At 44.4% G+C, this 18,579-nt stretch overlaps 1 protein-coding gene across 1 annotated transcript; it reads left to right on the top strand.

Moving 5' to 3' along the window:
- Positions 1-5,132: 5,132 nt before the first annotated feature.
- Positions 5,133-17,298, top strand: LOC129707268 (protein FAM83D-B-like). The gene is made up of 4 exons (XM_055652180.1): positions 5,133-6,037; positions 11,014-11,181; positions 13,760-13,884; positions 15,246-17,298. The coding sequence occupies exons 1-4, from the start codon at positions 5,564-5,566 to the stop codon at positions 16,231-16,233; spliced, it is 1,755 nt and encodes a 584-aa protein (XP_055508155.1). The 5' UTR covers positions 5,133-5,563; the 3' UTR covers positions 16,234-17,298.
- Positions 17,299-18,579: the final 1,281 nt, after the last annotated feature.

The raw sequence follows: 18,579 nt of genomic DNA, 5'->3' as shown, positions 1-18,579 counted from the left end.
AACTTACAAAATTCTTAAGGGGTTGGACAGGCTAGATGCAGGAAGATTGTTCCCGATGTTAGGGAAGTCCAGGACAAGGGGTCACAGCTTAAGGATAAAGGGGAAATCCTTTAAAACCGAGATGAGAAGAACTTTTTTTACGCAGAGAGTGGTGAATCTCTGGAACTCTCTGCCACAGAGGGTAGTTGAGGCCAGTTCATTGGCTATATTTAAGAGGGAGTTAGATGTGGCCCTTGTGGCTAAGGGGATCAGGGGGTATGGAGAGAAGGCAGGTACGGGATACTGAGTTGGATGATCAGCCATGATCATATTGAATGGCGGTGCAGGCTCGAAGGGCCGAATGGCCTACTCCTGCACCTAATTTCTATGTTTCTATGTTTCTATGAGAAGATGATTTTAGTCACAAGTTCTACTTGTGAAAATGTGCTGAGGTGTTTTTCGAAGCAAAGCCTTATATGGGGCACGCAGCTGTTATTTGGTGTAAGGGCAATTATTTCCCTGATTACATGAACTTGCTTCTTTTGTAAGTAAGCCATATAAATCAGAATGGCCCGAGATCTTCACAAGATAGCAGTTAACTCATACCCCAGAGAAGAAATAAATAAATCATTGTGAGATCGTGTCTCTGGTGGTTTTGTGTGAGAAGGAACTGCAGATGGTGGTTTAAACCGAAGATAGACACAAAAAGCTGAAGTAACTCAGCAGGTCAGACAGCATCTCTGGAGAAAAAGAATAGGTGACGTTTCGGGTCCAAAGATGCTGTCTGACCCGCTCAGTTACTCCAGCTTTTTGTGTCCATGTTGATGGTTTTGTTGGTGGGTTACAACCATAATGTATTTTTGTGAATGGAATTCAGTTGTTATGATGGGCTTGTGTTATTTATGTTTTCCACAATATTTTAACAAGGTGTAATTTAAAAAAAATTAAATGGGTCAATGCAGTTTAGTTTAGAGTTACAGTGCGGAAACAGACCTCTTGGCCCACCGAGTTCGTGCCGACCAGGGATCACCTGATTACACTAGTAATATTCCTACACAATGGGTACAATATACAATCTTTACCAAAGCCAATTAACCAACAAACCTGTACGTCTTTGAAGTGTGGGAGGAAACCGAAACACCCGGAGAAAACCCATGTGGTCACGGGGAGAACGTACAAGCTCCAGACAGCACCTGTAGTCAGGATCGAACCCGGGTCTCTGGCAGTGTAAGGCAGCAACTCTACCATGTCACCCCTGACTTAGACTTTAAGGACTAATTGCACATGTATTTCCATTTTGCTCTCATGTCTCTACTCAGCTAGATCTTGGTTGTTGCACATGCTACATTATGTACGGAGACACAACCTAGATTTTGTGATAACTGTATTAATGTTGTACAAGGTATTAAACTGCCCCAAATTCGTCTGAAAAAAAAACAAACAGAAGCTGTACTAACTGTATATGTGTGTGTGTATATATTTATATATATTGTTGTGTTTAACTTGCTTATATTTTTGTATCTTGTTTCAATCTATGCTCACCATTAAAATGAATCATTTGCTGTAAATGACAAACATTTCAAGCCTCTCTCCTGCTTTTTCTCCAATTGCATAAACAGCACCCAGTCAAGCTGAGTTCCGAGTCCTGTGTGATTCATAGGAATACTTCCACTGTGCGAATCTTAGCGTTGTGGTTTAATTACCGAAGCATTAAACCCCAAAATCTGGACTAAAATTCCAGAGACATGAATTCCAAGTTTACCAGGGAGCTGAGTAATTTCAAATCTGTTAATTGAATCATTGTAGTAGCGGCGGCGGGGGGCGGGGGGAGAAGATAACAAAGGTTAAGACATAGGGAAAGAGGGGGGGGGGAGAAGATTGGGTTGGAGAAGTGGGGGGAGGTGGGGGTGTGTGGAGGGGGGGGGGTAAGGAGGTGGGGGGGGGAGGGGTAAGGTGAGTGGGGGGGTAAGGAGTTGTAGGGAGGGGGTAAGGCGAGGGGGGGGGGGAGTAAGGTGTGAGGAAGGGGGTAAGGTGAGGGTAAGGTGGGGGGAATCTGAGGTGAGGCGTAGTGGGGAGAGGCGGAGGATGTGGGAAGGTGAACGATGGGAAGTTGGAGAAAAAAGTGGGTGGGGGCGGAAAGTTGGGGAGAGAAGGGAAAGTGGGGGAGGGGGTAAGTGGAGGGGGAGGGAAGAGGTGTGGGTTATTCCCAGAGCATCAGCGATATATATATAAACTTACACACACAAGAAACGTAGATGCTTAACAATTGACTATTGTAATTCTTTAATCCAAACTATTTTGCCGTTTGCGTTGTTTGCAAATCGGGTGCCACCTCATGCATTTCATTGGTGGACAAAAATGCTGGAGAAACTCAGCGGGTGAAGCAGCATCTACGGAGCGAAGGAACTAGGCGACGTTTCGGGTCGGGAGTGTTGGGAAGGGAAGGAGAAAGCAGGGACTATCTGGAACTGGGGAAGTCAATGTTCATACTGCTGGGGTGTAAACTGCCCAAGCGAAATATGAGGTGCTGCTCCTCCAATTTACAGTGGGCCTTACTCTGGCCATAGAGGAGGCCCAGGACAGAAAGGTCTGATTCGGAATGGGAGGGGGAGTTGAAGTGCTGAGCCACCAGGAGATCAGGTTGATTATTGCGAACCGAGTGGAGGTGTTCGGCAAAGCGATTGCCAAGCCTACGCTTGGTCTCACCGATGTAGAGCAGCTGACACCTAGACTAGCGGGTGCAGTAGATGAGGTTGGAGGAGGTACAGGTGAACCTCTGCCTCACCTGGAAGACTGCTTGGGTCCGTGAATGGAGTCAAGGGGGGAGGCAAAGCGACAAGTGTAGCATTTCCTGCAGTTGCAAGGGCAAGTGCCAGGAGAGGGGGTGGTTTGGGTGGGAAGGGGCAAATTGACCAGGGAGTTAAAGCCCTGTCCCACTGTACGAGTTAATTCAAGAGCTCTACCGAATTAAAAAAAAAATCAAACTCATGGTAAGCACGTAGAATGAATGTAGCGGGGACGTCAGAGTTCGGGACGCCTCTTAGCGGTAGCGGGGACGGGAAACACGGTAGCTCGGGACGCCTCTTAGCGGCTTACGTAACACTAATTCGGCACCTCAAGGCTGCGAACTGCTCAGCCCCAAGAAGAGTGCTGTACTCACTCTATCGACCCATGACTGCGATAAGTGCGAGACCACAGTGCGAAACTCCTATCATCAAAAACCTGGACCCTCGCTGACGACACACCACTGTTGTGGGACGTATCACTGATGGGGATGAGTCAGAGTATAGAAGAGAGATCGAGCAACTGTCCATATGGTGCCAACGCAATAACCTGGCCCTCAACACAATCAGCAAAACCTCAAGGAACGTGATCAGTGGACTTTCTGGAAGGAGTAGCGAGGGTGCGAACCCATCAGCCCGACACCACTGTTGGGGGGCATATCACTGATGGGGATGAGTCAGAATATAAAAGGGTCGATGGTGGTGAAAGCAAAACCAAGTGAACTTTGAACTTCAATTTATATCAACTGGGCAAGAACTTCAAATTCCTAGGCGTGCACTTCTCTGAAGATCTTTCCTGGTCCGAGAACACTAACGCAATTATCAAAAAAGCTCATCAGCGCCTCTACTTCCTGAGAAGATTACAGAGAGTCGGATTGTCAAGGAAGACTCTCTCTAACTTCTACAGGTGCACAGTCGAGAGCATGCTGACCGGTTGCATCGTGGCTTGGTTCGGCAATTTGAGCGCCCTGGAGAGGAAAAGACTACAAAAAGTAGTAAACACTGCCCAGTCCATCATCGGCTCTGACCTTCCTTCCATTGAGGGGATTTACCGCAGTCGCTGCCTCAAAAAGGCTGGCAGTATCATCAAAGACCCACACCATCCTGGCCACACACTCATCTCCCTGCTACATTCAGGTAGAAGGTACAGGAGCCTGAAGACTGCAACAACCAGGTTCAGGAATAACTACTTCCCCACAGCCATCAGGCTATTAAACCTGGCTCGGCCAAAACTCTGATTATTAATAACCACTTTCTGTTATTTGCACTTTACCAGTTTATTTATTCATATGTGTATATATTTATATCATGGTATATGGACACACTTATCTGTTTTGTAGTAAATGCCTACTATTTTTCTGTGTGCTGAAGCAAAGCAAGAATTTCATTGTCCTATGCAGGGACACATGACAATAAACTCACTTGAACTTGAACAGGGGGACAGGGGTACGGTCTCTGCGGAAGGCTGACAGGGAGGAGATGGGAAGATGTGGGCAGTGGTGGGATCTCGTTGGAGGTAGCGAAAACGTCGGAGGTTTATTTGTTGTATGTGACGGCTGGTAGGGTGGAAGGTGAGAAGAAGGGGGACTCTGCCTTTGTTACGGGGGGAGGGGGAGTGAGCGCAGAGTTACGGGGTATAGAAGAGACCCTGGTGAGAGCCTCGTCTATAGTAGAGGAGGGGAAATCATTTCATTAGTGCTCAATGTTTTAAAAAAAACTTGTTTCTTTAAAAAATAAGCAATGTACGATTTGAACATGTTGTAAACGAAGTGGATAAAAAGACCGACTCAACAAATGGAAGTGGAGGCACGAGAGATTGCGGGATCCCACAAATTGCAATCTCCGAGTTCGTCCAGCATTTGTTGTTTTTTTTTTTAAATACATTTTCAAAATAGACTTTATTCGTAATAAATATAAACAATAGATATATATTTACCGATGTACCGATATAGATATACCGTGCAAAAAACTCCATCCGACATTCTCAGAGGCTATACATACATTTAATACTGAATTAACTCCCCATATCGCAATTTTCCCCACGCCCTTGCCACTCCTGTGACCCACTTGCGTGAAATCCTGTTTGATACAAGTCTTTGCAGCGCCTGTTGTTTAGCGTTTGAATTTCAGTATCTGTGCATTTACCAGTAAACCTGCACAAAGATTATAGAGGAGCTATAATCTTTGAGCCTGCTCAAAGATCCTATATATATATATATATCTGCTATAGGATATTTGAGCCTGTCTTCATTGTATTACAGGTCCGGTCCCCACCCTACCCTCCCGGCTGTTTTCGGATGAATTTAAACCAGGAGCCAATCCCGAAGTGGTTGTGGATAAAAGTCAGTTTGAAAATAAAAGAGACGGAAGTTTAGACTGGGAGGGATTGTAGGAGCTGTAACCAATGGGCTCAGGACTGGGATCTTTGAATGCTTTGGCTCTTTAGCTGTCCAACGACAGGGGCGGGGTTGATGTTCGCAGAGGCGTTTTATAAGCTGTGAACGCAGAGCTTTGAGGTCCAAGATAGACACGAAGTGCTGGAGTTACCTTTAAAGGTCCAAGACGGGCAGCAGAGTCGGTGCTGGGACGTCCGCTAGGAAAGCTCAGGTTTGGAGGGGACAAGATTTCAGGCAGCAAGTTCCAATTTTGAGGGGGTTCAAGACTTTTAAAGGGGCAAGTAATAATCCAGGGGTGAGGTCCAGGAGACCCATTGAACCTCGAGACGGAAGGAGCAGCGAGAGTGGGGGAATCTCAGGAGGACCACCAGGAAGGTCAAGGTGTGAAGTATCTCGCACCGCGACATGAATGACTCCCAGTGTTTGGATGATCTCCCTATAATGTCCCGATGGACCGCCATGGACAAACAAGAGGTGGGGGTTCGCGACTTCTACTGCGAAAGCCAGCGCTTGGCCCTGGAAGAGTTGGTGTCCGGTGGTCGAGAGGCTTACACCGCTTTCCTGGACCGGGAGAAGATGCCTGGCTTCTTGTCGGGCGAGGAGATCGCCGAGATCTCGAGGTCCACCGTCAGAGCCTCCGAGCCCATAGGCGAGACTCTGGAGCAGTCTTTCACCGGCTCCCAGGGGCAATCCACCGGGACTTACTTCCCTGATGTTTCGGACACGGAGGTCCCCAATCTGGAGCTGGGGTGGCCCACCTTCCCGGGCAACGGGTACCGAGGGGCGCCTGAGGTGGAGGTGCATTTCCAGCCCAGCTACGGCGACCTCATCTATAGCTGCAAGGAAGCCATCAGGAACCTCATCAGGAAGGCAAAACAGGTAGAGTTATACAATCGACCCTTCTGTCCAACCCATATCAAGACGCCCCTTCTAAGCCCATCCCATTTGGCCCATCTCCCTGTGAGCCTTCCATATCCTTGTGCTTGCTCAAATGTATTTTTATTGTTGTTACTGAACCATCACCCGAATGGTTTAAAAGATGTGGGATCATATTGCAGTTATATTGTGTTTTTCCCATCCCAGAGTGCCATTGAACCACTTTTGTGTAGGAGAAAAAGACAAAATGCTTGAGTAACTTTAATGGTACAGGCAGCATCTCTGGATAACTTATTTAGGTGATGTTTAGGGTCAGGACCCTTCTTCAAACTGATTTGTGTAGGACCCTTCCTCAAAGATGTTTGGTATGTTAGGATTCACTCTCTTGCTTCACTTTGAATGATGAATTGGGACATTTTAAACTCCTAGAAACATAGTCATAGAGTATGGTAACAGGCCCAACGTGCCCATGCTGACCAAAATGCCCCATCTACACTAGTCCCACAAGATACAATACAATTTATACCTGAAGAAAAGGTATAGGTAACATTTTAGGTTGTAACCCTTCTTCAGACTGTGGTCTGAATCTTTGGTATAAACCAACATCTGCAGCTCCCTCCTCCTCTTAGGGTAAACCAATAAGGTCAGAAGAAATAAACACAGCATCTGAACACTCTGCTTATACCTATCATTGCTGCCATGGCTATAAGGTGCTCCCCATAATGTTTGGGACAAAGACCCATCATTTATTTATTTGCCTCTGTACTACACAATTTGAGATTTGTAATACAAAAAAAAATCCACATGTGGTTAAAGTGCACATAGTCAGATTTTATTAAAGGCCATTTTTATACATTTTGGTTTTACCATGTAGAAATTATAGCTGTGTTTATACATAGTTATACATTTCAAGGAACCGTAATGTTTGGGACACATGGCTTCACAGGTGGCTGTAATTGCTCAGGTGTTTTTAATTGCCTCCTTAATGCAGGTACAAGAGAGCTCTCCGCATCTAGCCTTTCGCCCATCTTTCGATCACTTTTGGTAACTTTTATTGCTGTTTATCAACATGAGGACCAAAGTTGTGCCAATGAAAGTCAAAGAAGCCGTTATGAGACCGAGAAACAAGAATAAAACTGTTAGAGACATTAGGCAAAACTTAGGCTTACCAAAATCAACTGTTTGGAACATCATTAAGACGAAAGAGAGCACTGGTGAGCTTACTAATCGCAAAGGGAGACCTCCACAGCTGATTACTGAAGAATTCTCTCTATAATAAAAATCCCCAAACACCTGTCCGACAGAAGAGAAACACTCTTCAGGAGTCGGGTGTGGATTTGTCAATGATCACTGTCCGCTGAAGACTTCATGAACAGAAATGCGGAGGCTACACTGCAAAATGTTAGCTGCGAAAATAGGATAGCCAGGTTACAGTTTGTCAAGAAGTACTTAAGGGCAACCACAGTTTTAGAAAAAGGTCTTGTGGACAGATGAGATGAAGATTAGCTTATACCAGAGTGATTGCAAGAGCAAAGTATGGAGGAGAGAAGGAACTGCCCAAGATCCAATGCATACCACCACAAATGTGAAACACTGTCATGGGGGTGTTATGGCCTGGGCATGTATGACTGCTGAAGGTACTGGCTCGCGTATTCATAGATGATACGACTGCTGATGGTAGTAGCATAATGAATTCTGAAGTGTATAGACACATCCTATCTGCTCAAGTTTAAACAAATGCCTCGTAACTCATTGGCTGACGGTTCATTCAACGGCCAGACAATGATCCCAAACATAATGCTAAAGCAACAAAGTAGTTTTTTCAAAGCTATAAAAAAATAGTAAATTCTTGAGTGGCCAAGTTAATCGCCCGATCTGAACCCAATTGAGCAGGCCTTTTATAAGTTGAAGAGAAAACTGAAGGGGACTAACAAGCATAAGCTAAAGATGGAAGCAATACAGGTCTGGCAGAGCATCACAAGAGAAGACACCTGGCAACTGGTGATGTCCATGAATCGCAGACTTCAAGCAGCCATTGCATGCAAAGGATATGCAACAAAATATTAAACATGACTATTTTCATTTACATGACAGTGCTAGGTCCCAAACATTATGGTGCCCTGAAATGGGGGGGACTATGTATAAACACTGCTGTAATTTCTACATGGTGAAACAAAAATGTACAGAAATGGCCTTTATTAACATCTGACCATGTGCACTTTAACCACATTTTTTTTTTTCTATTACAAATCTGAAATTGTGGAGTACAGAGGCAAATAAATAAATAATGGGTCCATGTCCCAAAACGTTATGGAGGGCACTGTATGTAGGAAAGAACTACAGATGCTGGTCTAAACCGAAGATAGACACAAAATGCTGGAGTAACTCGGGACAAGCAGCATCTCTGGGGAGAAGGAGAGGAATGAAAGATGTGCAAAAAAAAAGTAACAATGATACAGGAAACGGGGCATTGTTAGTTCCTTAATCATTGTTAGTTTTTTTGCATATCTTTCGTTTGTCCTATATCTCTATATCATTGTCTATTTCTCTCGTTTCCCTTTCCCGTGAATTTCAGTCTGAAGAAGGGTCTCGACCCGAAATATCACTCATTCCTTTTCTCTAGAGATGCTGTCTGTCCCACTGAGTTACTCCAGCATTTTGTTTCTAATGCTGCCATGGAGATGGTAGAGTTGATCACAATGAGTAAGTTGCTTTGTTTATATGTATGAAGATCAAAACAGACTATTCTGTCTGTAAGTACTGATTTACAGGGTGGTGGTTCATTCTCTCTAAGTAGACAACCTAATAAGCACATGGATTGAAGCTTGGGCATTCCAGAACTAGAAATACTGGCTGTAATATATATACCCTTGGGAATTGATATAGCATAACACTGAAAACTCGATAACACTGAAATATGTATTAATGGTTTTTTTTTTTTTTGCAGGGTCTGAATTCAAAGTATGCACATCCATAAACCATTATTGTTTTTGCGATGAGCTTCAAATAGGGATTGTACTTGGACAAAACCCAATGTTAAATTTTAAGCAAAACACAAAGTGATGGAGGAACTGAGGCAGTCGGCAGCATCTGTGCAGGGAATGGACAGGTGACGTTCCTGATCGGGGGAACTTCTACCCAATCCCTTCAAGATGCTGCCTGACTTGCTGATTTCCTCCAGCACTTTGTGCTTTGCTCAAGACTCCAGCATCTGCAGTTCCTTGTGCCTCCAATGTTAAGGTTTAATCTGCTTCCTCATTTATGTCCAATTGCCAGCATTCTTCATTTTGCGACGTTTATAATCTTTCCTACCATACCCTCAATTTGATGGGTATTTTGATCTGGAAAATGCCTCTGTTCCACTTCTCCAAGATGCTGGATTATCAGAGTTTATCACTAGATTATCAGTAGAGCTGCTGCTTTACTACGCTTGCAGCGCCAGAGACCCGGGTTCGATCCAGACTACGGGGGCTGTCTGTACGGAGTTTGTATGTTCTAGCTGTGACCGCGTGGGTTTTCTCCGAGCTTTTCGGTTTCCTCTCACACTCGAAGCATACAGGTTTGTAAGTTAATTGGCTTGGGTTCGTATACTGGTATAAGTGTAAATTGTCCCTCGCATGTGTAGGATAGTGTAAATGTGTGGGGATCGCTGGTCGTTGGGGATTCGGTGGGTCGAAGGACCTGTTACTCTCTAAACTAAACTACTTATCAACTATTTTTGTGAGGGGGAAAATGGAAGATAAAAGTGAATTTTATAACATGTTTCACATTCTCAGTGTTCCAGCAAACTTGAAGGCATGGCTTTAAGGTGAGAGGGGTTTAAAGCAGAGGTGTTGGTCATGTTTATTTTTGTACAGTGTGGTCGGTGCCTGGAATGCATTGCAGATGTGGCAGTAGTTATGATGGTGGATATTTAAAGGCTTTTAATTAGGCACATGGATATGTGGGCAATGAAAAGATATGGATTATATGCAGGCAGAGAAGATTGGTTGGACCTGGCACCATGTTCAACACGCACATTATGGGCCGTAGGGCCTCTTCCTATGCTGTACTGTTCTACATAACCTCACTACCATTCTACTGCTTATAATCAACGGGGCAGCAGCAATTAAGAGCAATGAATTGGAGCCAAAGGGAATGGGTAATTGCAACACTATTAATCTGAAGAATCGTGATTTTTGGCTGGACTACCTTGGGCATTAACAATGCCTTGGGTTCTGTTACTCCATTCCCTTTATTTTATCCCACATAAGGGTTTCGGCCCGAAACGTTGCCCATTTCCTTCGCTCCATGGATGCTGCTGCACCCGCTGAGTTTCTCCAGCATTTTTGTCTACCTTTGATTTTCCAGCATCTGCAGTTCCTTCTTAAACATAATGACAGCATGCATTGGATTGGAAGGATTAAACACAAATGCTCCTCCGAAGTCCTTGGCTGTGGATAATGAAAGGGAATTTAAAAGAAAAATATATAATGGGTTCTGGAAATTCAGAGCAAAGGAAACAAAGGGAAGCATCTGGCGGGGGCACAGTGGCGCAGTGGTGGAGTTGCTGCCTTGCAGCGCCAGAGTCCTGAGTTTGATCCTGGCTACTGAAAGAGACCCATTCACTCTAGATTCTGCCTGACCCACTCGTGTTACTCCGGCACTCTCGGTGTTCTGATGAAACACATTGACTTTAAGCACCAACTGTGCTCCACAGATACTGCCTGAGCTGCTAAGCATTTCCAGCACTTTTTTTTAATTGTAGAAAACTGGTCCAAATTGCAAAATACACCTCCCAGCTAACCCACTGCTCAATCATTCTATGGTACTTTATTGTCATATGCACCCAGGGATAGTGAAATGCTTTGTTTTGTATACAACCCAGTAAAACCATGTAGCAGACCTGACCTAGGCAGTACACAAGTGTTGCTTTGATGACGACAGAGTTGCAAAGTTCACTGAATTTCTAAACATGTTTATATTTTAATATATTGCAGGTTATTGCAGTAGTGATGGACTCATTCACTGATATCGACATTCTCCAAGACCTCCATGAAGCCTGCAGAAGGAGAAGAATCCCTGTCTACATCCTTCTCGATCAATCTGGTCTCCCACAGTTTCAACAAATGTGCCGGGATGCTGGTGTCTGGGTGGATGAAGAGAGGGTACGTCTAATTATTTTTAGATTATTATTGTCATGCGAGCTGAGATGCAGTGAAAGGCATCGTAAGTCATAGGAGCAGAATTAGGCCATTCATCCCATCGAGGCTGCTATCATGGTTGATCTGTTTTTCCCTCTCAACTCCATACTCCTGTCTTCTCCCCATAAACTTTGACACCCGTATTGATCAGGAACTATCAATCTCCACTTTATGAAAACCCAAATGCTTTGGCCTCCAGAGCCGTCTGTGAAAATGAATTCCACAGATTCACCACCATCAGGCTAAAGAAATTCTTCCTGTTCTCCTTTCAAAAGGTATGTGCTTTTATTCTGAGGCTGTACCGTCCGGTTCTAGATTTTCCCACTATGGAAACATCCTCTCCACATCCATTCTATCCAGGCCTTGCGCTATTCAGTTTCAATTAGGTCCCCCCCTCATCCTTCTAATCTCTGACAAATACAGGCCCAGAGCAGTCAAACATAGAAACAAGGAAAATGCGTTTGGCCCATATGCCTCTAAATCTACCCTATCCATGTACTTGTATAAATGTTTCTTAAACGTTGCGATAGTACCTGCTTCAACTACCTCCTCCGGCACTCGTTCTATACATCCACCACCACCTTTGGATGCAAAAAAAAAATGTTACCCCTCTGGTTCCCATTTCCCTCCCTCACCCTAAAACTATGTCCTCTGGTTCCCAATTCCCCTACTCTGGGCAAAATATTGTGCGTTTATCTTATCTATTCCTCTTGTGATTTTGTACATCTCTATGTGATCACCCTTCATCCTCCTGGGCTCCAAAGAATAGAGCCCCAGCCTGCTCAACCTCTCTCTGTAGCTCAATCCCACAGGTCCTGGCTACATCCAGGTAAATCTTCTCTGAACCCTTTCAAGCACTCGTTCTTCTTGAGTTGTGCTTAAGAAGCTGTTAGTGAGCTGCTGCCTTCAACCACTGCAGACCTTCTGGTGTAGGAACTGCCGCAGTGGTGTGGGATAGAGAGTTCCAGGATTACACCAGAGGTGGCAAAGGAATTGTATGAAAGATACTATGAAAGGGGCCTTTGGCCCACTGAGAGCTCCACATGCTTGCTGCAGTGGAAATTCTAACTTGAGATGGTTTTTGGTTTTTCCTCTTTCTCTGTCAATGTTGGTCACATCTGGGTGGCGAGTAAATCATGATCTCAAAGTCTGAATCCCTGTTTGTGGCAGCTCCCTCCTCCGCCTATCAAGATATACGTGATCAGCCCTCGTGTTGTGTCCGTTGTCATTAGTGTGGCAAGTGAAGATGTTGACAGTTTGTCACTTCAAATTATTGCACAGCGGTAGAGTTGCTGCCTTGCAGCACCAGAGACTTGGGTTCTTTCCTGACTAAGGGTGCTGTCCCTGCGGAGTTTGCACGTTCTCCCTGTGACCGCATGCGTTTACTCCAGGTGTACCGGTTTCCTCCCACATTCCAAAGATGTGCAGTTTTCTTGGCTTCTGTAAATTGTCCCTACTGTGTACAATTGATCGGTGTGGACTCTGTGGGCCAACAGACCTGTTTTCACGCTGTATCTCTACAGAAAACTAAATTGCTGCAGGAATCGCAGGGATCAAGGATATTTCTGTGAAATGATGCACGAGACCCTTCTTCAGGCACTATCCAAAAATCTCTCAAATGCCACAAACCTATCTGCTTGAACCACCACCCCTGCAGCATATTCCAGGCACCTGCCACCCTCTGTGTTTAACAGTATAATAAAAACAACAAAGCCCACTCATCTCCTTTATACTTTGCCCCTCTTAAAGCTGTGTCTGCTAGAATTGAGGCCTTTCTGCCCATTGCACTGTGCGAGCCTTTGGAGACTTTTAATCAAATTAATTCAATTATTCTCTTTATTATTAATTCAATTATTCCACAATAGCCCCTTCAAATGCTTATTGCAGTTCCCTATTCATTAATTCTTTCTACAACCTTTCCAAGGCAGATTATTGTAGTTGCATTTATTTTTTAAATAGCTTCTCAGATTTTATTGAGATTGTGTTTGAGAGAGCTGTAGCTGTTTTTAAATTTTCCCTTCCCTGAGCCCCAACCCTAGACATTCAAGTCTAACATGGTTACCCGACACTACATTCTGGTTTGTATCTCTTCCCTTTGTATCATATCAGATAGTCCCCTGTACTAAATGCAGTTGAAATTGGCATGTACAAATGTGTTACCACGGTTTGGGGTGGTGCAGTGGTAGAGTTGCAGCCTTACAGCGCTAGAGACCTGGGTTCGATCTTGACTATGGGTGCTGTCTGTACGGAGTTTGTACTTTCTTTCTCCTCCCCCACATCCCCCATCCCCCATGCCCACATGGGTTTTCTCCAGCTGCTCCAGTTTCCTCCCACATCCCAGAGACGTAGAGATTTGTAGGTTAATTGGCTTTGGTAAAAGATTGTAAATTGTCCCTAGTGTGTAGGACATTCACACTAGGGTGATTGCTGGTCAGTGCAGGCTCAGTGGATCGAAGGGCTTGTTTCCGTGCTGTATCTATAAAGTGAAGTCTAAAAGCTGCCTAAACTATTTGTTTCACATTTATCTATTCTTTACTTCCAGAAAATGAGAGTCCGCACTTTAAAGGGATGTACTTATTACTCGAGAACAGGAGCCAAAGTTATTGGAAAAGTCCATGAAAAATTCTTGTTAATTGACTGTGAGAAAGTAGCTACAGGCTCCTACAGGTAAAATAGAATGTTGTTTGTTTTTAAATCTATGAATAATCACCCGTAGATTTACTATGAATTGTAATTGTTAGTAATATTGCCACGCAATGCCTTTGCATCGCAAATGATTCCCCAGAAAGTGCGTGTCCTTTAAACACTCTTTTGTTGATGGAAGGTATGGGGTAGAGAAATTATTCCCCTTGCCTTGCAGTAGGGAGAGAGGTAAGTAAGTGGGACAACATAGAACTAGTGTGAATGGGTGATGGATGGTTGGTGTGGACTCGGAGGGCAAGGGTCAGTTTCCATGCTGTATTTTTTTTTTTTTAATCAATTCAATACATCTAATTAGGATTGAGGGGAGAAAAAGATTTATTGATTTAGGCAATAAGAGTGGAGTATAATAGAAGTCAGATTAAAAATGTGGACTTAAAGCAGGTCTCCAAAGCATTTAAGAGGTGGTCATCTCTGTTTAATTTTCCCTAATCGGTGTTAAGACCTCTACTTCTTGTGCAAAATTTGCTTGAATGATGTTGCATAAATGTAGGCCAGGTGGCACAGCAGTGGAGTTGCTGCCTTTCAGAGCCTCAGACCTGGGTTTGATCCTGACTATGGGTGCTGCCTGTACGGAGTTTGTATGTTCTCCCCATGACCTGCATGGGTTTTTTAAGGGATCTCCAGTTACCTCCCGCACTCCAAAGATGAGCAGGTTTGTAGGTTAATTGGTTTGGTAGTATTGAAAATTGTCCCTAGTGTGTGTTGGATAGCGCTAGTGTGCTGGGATAGGTGATTGGTGCAGACTTGATGGGCCAAATGGCCTGTTTCTGCGCTGTATCTCCAAACTAAACTAAATTGTGTTATTGGAGCCATCTCTTGAAGTGCTAACTATGTCTGTGAAGGGCGCTCAGCATTGCCAAGGACTGCTCTCACCCCAACCATGGACTGTTTACCCTCCTACCATCCGGGAGGCACTACAGGTCTCTCCGTTGCCGGACCAGCAGGTCCAGGAACAGCTTCTTCCCTGCGACTGTCACACTACTCAACAATGTACCTCGGTGACTGCCGGTGACCTCTTTCCCCCCCCCCCCCTGGACACTCCTCCCACAGGAAAAAACACTATGACTGTATGCATGTAAATAGATTTATTTATTGAAATCATATTCTATGTCGCTCTTCCAGGGAGATGCGAACTGCATTTTGTTGTCTCTGTACTGTACACTGACAATGACGATTAAAGTTGAATCTGAATCTGTGGGGGGGGTTTTTGGTTTTTTTTTTCTAAATTGGTCCTTTCCTTTTTATTTAACCTTTCCCTGCCATTTTGTCCCTGTTTGTGTCTAACCCTTATCCCCCATCTTTTGCTGCCTCCATTTCACCTGCAGCTTCACTTGGACGGATGGCAAACTGAACCGCAGTAACCTGACTGTGCTGTCGGGGCAGTTGGCAGAATACTATGATGAAGAGTTTCGAATACTGTATGCCCAGTCTGAACCGATACCTTCCACGAACAACGGCTACGGGAATCAAGCTATTTACGAGGAGTTCACGATGAAAAGATTGCTGGCCAAAGATCCCGCGCTCGCCAATGTTCTAAGACAAGGAATCATTCAGTGTTCTCCAAGAAATCTCAAACCTGCCGAGAAAAGGCGACGACAAGAAAACCCTGGGTCAGCCCTGGACCAGCGTGCGTGTGAAGCATCGACCCTGGACCAGCGTGTGTGTGAAGCATCGACCCTGGCTGATAACGTTCCACTGGTGCATGAAGAGGTGAGGACCATTTCAACACAGACTGAGCCGCAGTGGATGCCAGAGGCCGGGATGCAGGGGGTTTCTACACAAACCTGTGCTTTAACAAAGGAGATGGAAACCCAAACATCATTCATCTCTCAATCGTCTGAAACTCAGACGTCTGCTGTGACTGAGGTCGTTCAACGGGCTCAAGTAATAACTTCTTCAGTGCTGGTGTCGCCCACTACAGTGGGTGACGGCGAGACTACGGACTTGCCCGATCTGCCTCCTGCCTCCACTGCCGAGTCCACGGCCAGTTCAAGTAGTTCATCTGGCACCACTGGTTCTGAGGGTCAGCCTTGCCGACTAGCTGCCGGGTACCCCCACCTGGCCCACCCCAGTGCCGACACCTCGCTGAGGAACTACTTTCAGAAGCTGAGCAAAGAGCGGCAGCTGCACTACTCCACCATCCGCTCGAAGCTGAACAATATGGTGGCCATCCTCTCGCGGAACCGGCACCTGAATGCCATCCGCAGCCGCGAGCCCGGCCAGTACAACGCGATGGACGGGAGAGAGTTGACGAGCAGGGTCTTCGGCCTTGGCGGTTTACCCACTATGGCTTCATTCACACTGCGCAACTGACCACCATTAGATTCTGCACCCAATGATTTGTGCAGTTATGCAAGCACAGGCAGTGCAATGGATAGCACTTCAACAAAACAACCAGAATACATGCTCAAAGGATGAATTTTAGTTGTTTGACCTTGCGGGATAAGCTTGCAGCTGTGCATGCCAACATGCACTTTATTTATTTGCATGAAGGAAACATTGTCTGTGCTTTTGATGCATTATTTTTTTCCAAAGACTGTCTTTTTATTTAAAGACCAGAGTTTAGCTCTCTCGTCTCTGCATCTGATGCTTGATTCAAACCCCACTCGAAAGATTCCAACCTTGTACTCTGTTGTAGTACTGAAGGAGCTTTGCCTTGTCAGAGGTGCCACCTCTACCCGTGACTCCTGCCTCCTATGGGTAGATATGAAAGATCCTACCTAACAAAAAGTACCATTGTTTTGTACAACCACTTTACACTGTAAGTGTTAGCTTTTCCTTCCCTTTTTGTTGTCTGTAATACAGTACCTGATTTTCTATTTGATAGTCAAAGATTGTGGTTAGAGACATAGAAAATAGGTGCAGGAGTAGGCCGTTCGGCCCTTCAAGACAGCACTGCCGTTCAATGTGATCATGGCTGATCATCCTATATCCTGCCTTCTGCCCATATCCCTTGCTTATGATAGATGGAGTCAAAATTGGGTGGATAATGAAAATAAATGGATTCTCCTGAAGGACTCAAATTAGTTTGCATTTTGTAAACGCATGGAATAAAATATGGGAACATTTTTTAATCTTTATCTCGGTTCCTTTGAGGGACATAATGCAATTTTGGTACCTAATTAATCACTGCTTTGATATCTAACCATACTGAAAGAAAGATGATTTATTGATTTCGTTTGGAGGATAAAGACAAAGGAGGATGATTTTCCTTCTTAGTCCCAATAGATTTGTCTCAGGATTCAGGAACACTCATAAAATTCAGGACCCCTCATAAAAAGCACAAATAAAAATTGCTTGTATTTCTTTTTTCAGGATAAAAACATGCTGTTCATAATGCCCCTGCCCCACTTAGGAAACATGAACGGAAACCTCTGGGAACTTTGTGCCCCACCCAAGGTATCCGTGCGGTTCCCAGAGGTTTTTGTCAGTCTCCCTACCTGCTTCCACTACCTGCAATCTCCGGGAACCGCACGGAAACCTTGGATGGGGCGCAAAGTCTCCAGAGGTTTCTGTTCAGGTTTCCTAAGTGGGACAGGGGCATAACTTTAGTGGAGTTGCAAGAGATTGCAGATGCTGAAATCTCGAGTAAAGACAAAATGCTGGAGGAACTTGTAGGTCAGGCTGCATCTGTGGAGGCAATGGGTAGACTGCATTTCTGGTTGTGATGCTTCAACCTGATGGAGTGGAGGGGAGATAGCTGGTGGAAAGAGTGTTGGTCCATTTCCTCCCACAGATGCAGACTGCATGACCTGTTCAATCCCAATAGAAATGTATTTATTTTTGGAGTCTCATATGACTTGATTTCTTCCAAGCATCAGTTACCTGGTAGTTTCTCTTATTTAATTAATGTTAGACTGGAGACTCTACGTACAGCCATGAGACTGCCTTTAGAGAGTTGTAATTTTATGCAACAAATGCTTACGACTCCTGAATTAAAATTTCCACCCCATCTGTCTTTGTGGCTTTGATTCCTGCATCCCAAAATGGCTGCCCAGTGCCTTTCTCACTGAACAAACCAGAACTCCTGTCGTCATTGTTTACCAGTAACTAGCCTATTCCCTCTGTATGTCTATGGTGTAACAGGACTGATTTATAAAGACATTTTTTTTCCTATTTTGATTGGTGTTCTGATCTTCCCCTTTCCCGTTTCCTCAAGAATTTATGAAACTAAATGCGCAAGCTGCCTTCTACATGTCCACTCTGATATTGATGCACAAACGTGTAGGATTATTGAACAATATAACCTCTCTAGTCTCATGCTAAAACAATGGGACTTTGACATGAACCTCCAATTTGAAGCTGATGGCTCTTTTAATGCTTTTTTTTAAAACTAGAATTCCAGAAATCCTAATTAAATATTTTTTTAAAATAAAAGTTGATGATGTTTGGATGAAAATTGTAAGGTTAACTTTGTCTCTGCATAGATTTCATAAATACTGGCTTTTCTGAAATTGCTTATTTTGCAATACAATTATACATTGAAAGAAACGAAGATGCCCGTAATAGAAAGGTCAAAGCAAGCACGTTGCCTTATTTCATGTTCTTACCTTCTCTGCTTGAAGTATGAAAGATGACCCAAGTGCCTAACTGAGGGTTTTTCATTTTTGAGCTTATACTTGTATTTAATATGATGGTGTAGGATTAGTGGTTGTTTGA

This window comes from Leucoraja erinacea, chromosome 21, assembly GCF_028641065.1.
Source record: "Leucoraja erinacea ecotype New England chromosome 21, Leri_hhj_1, whole genome shotgun sequence".
Lineage (NCBI taxonomy): Eukaryota > Metazoa > Chordata > Chondrichthyes > Rajiformes > Rajidae > Leucoraja > Leucoraja erinaceus.
Note: the sequence above shows the minus strand (reverse complement) of the source record. Positions and strands in the feature narration are given on the sequence as shown.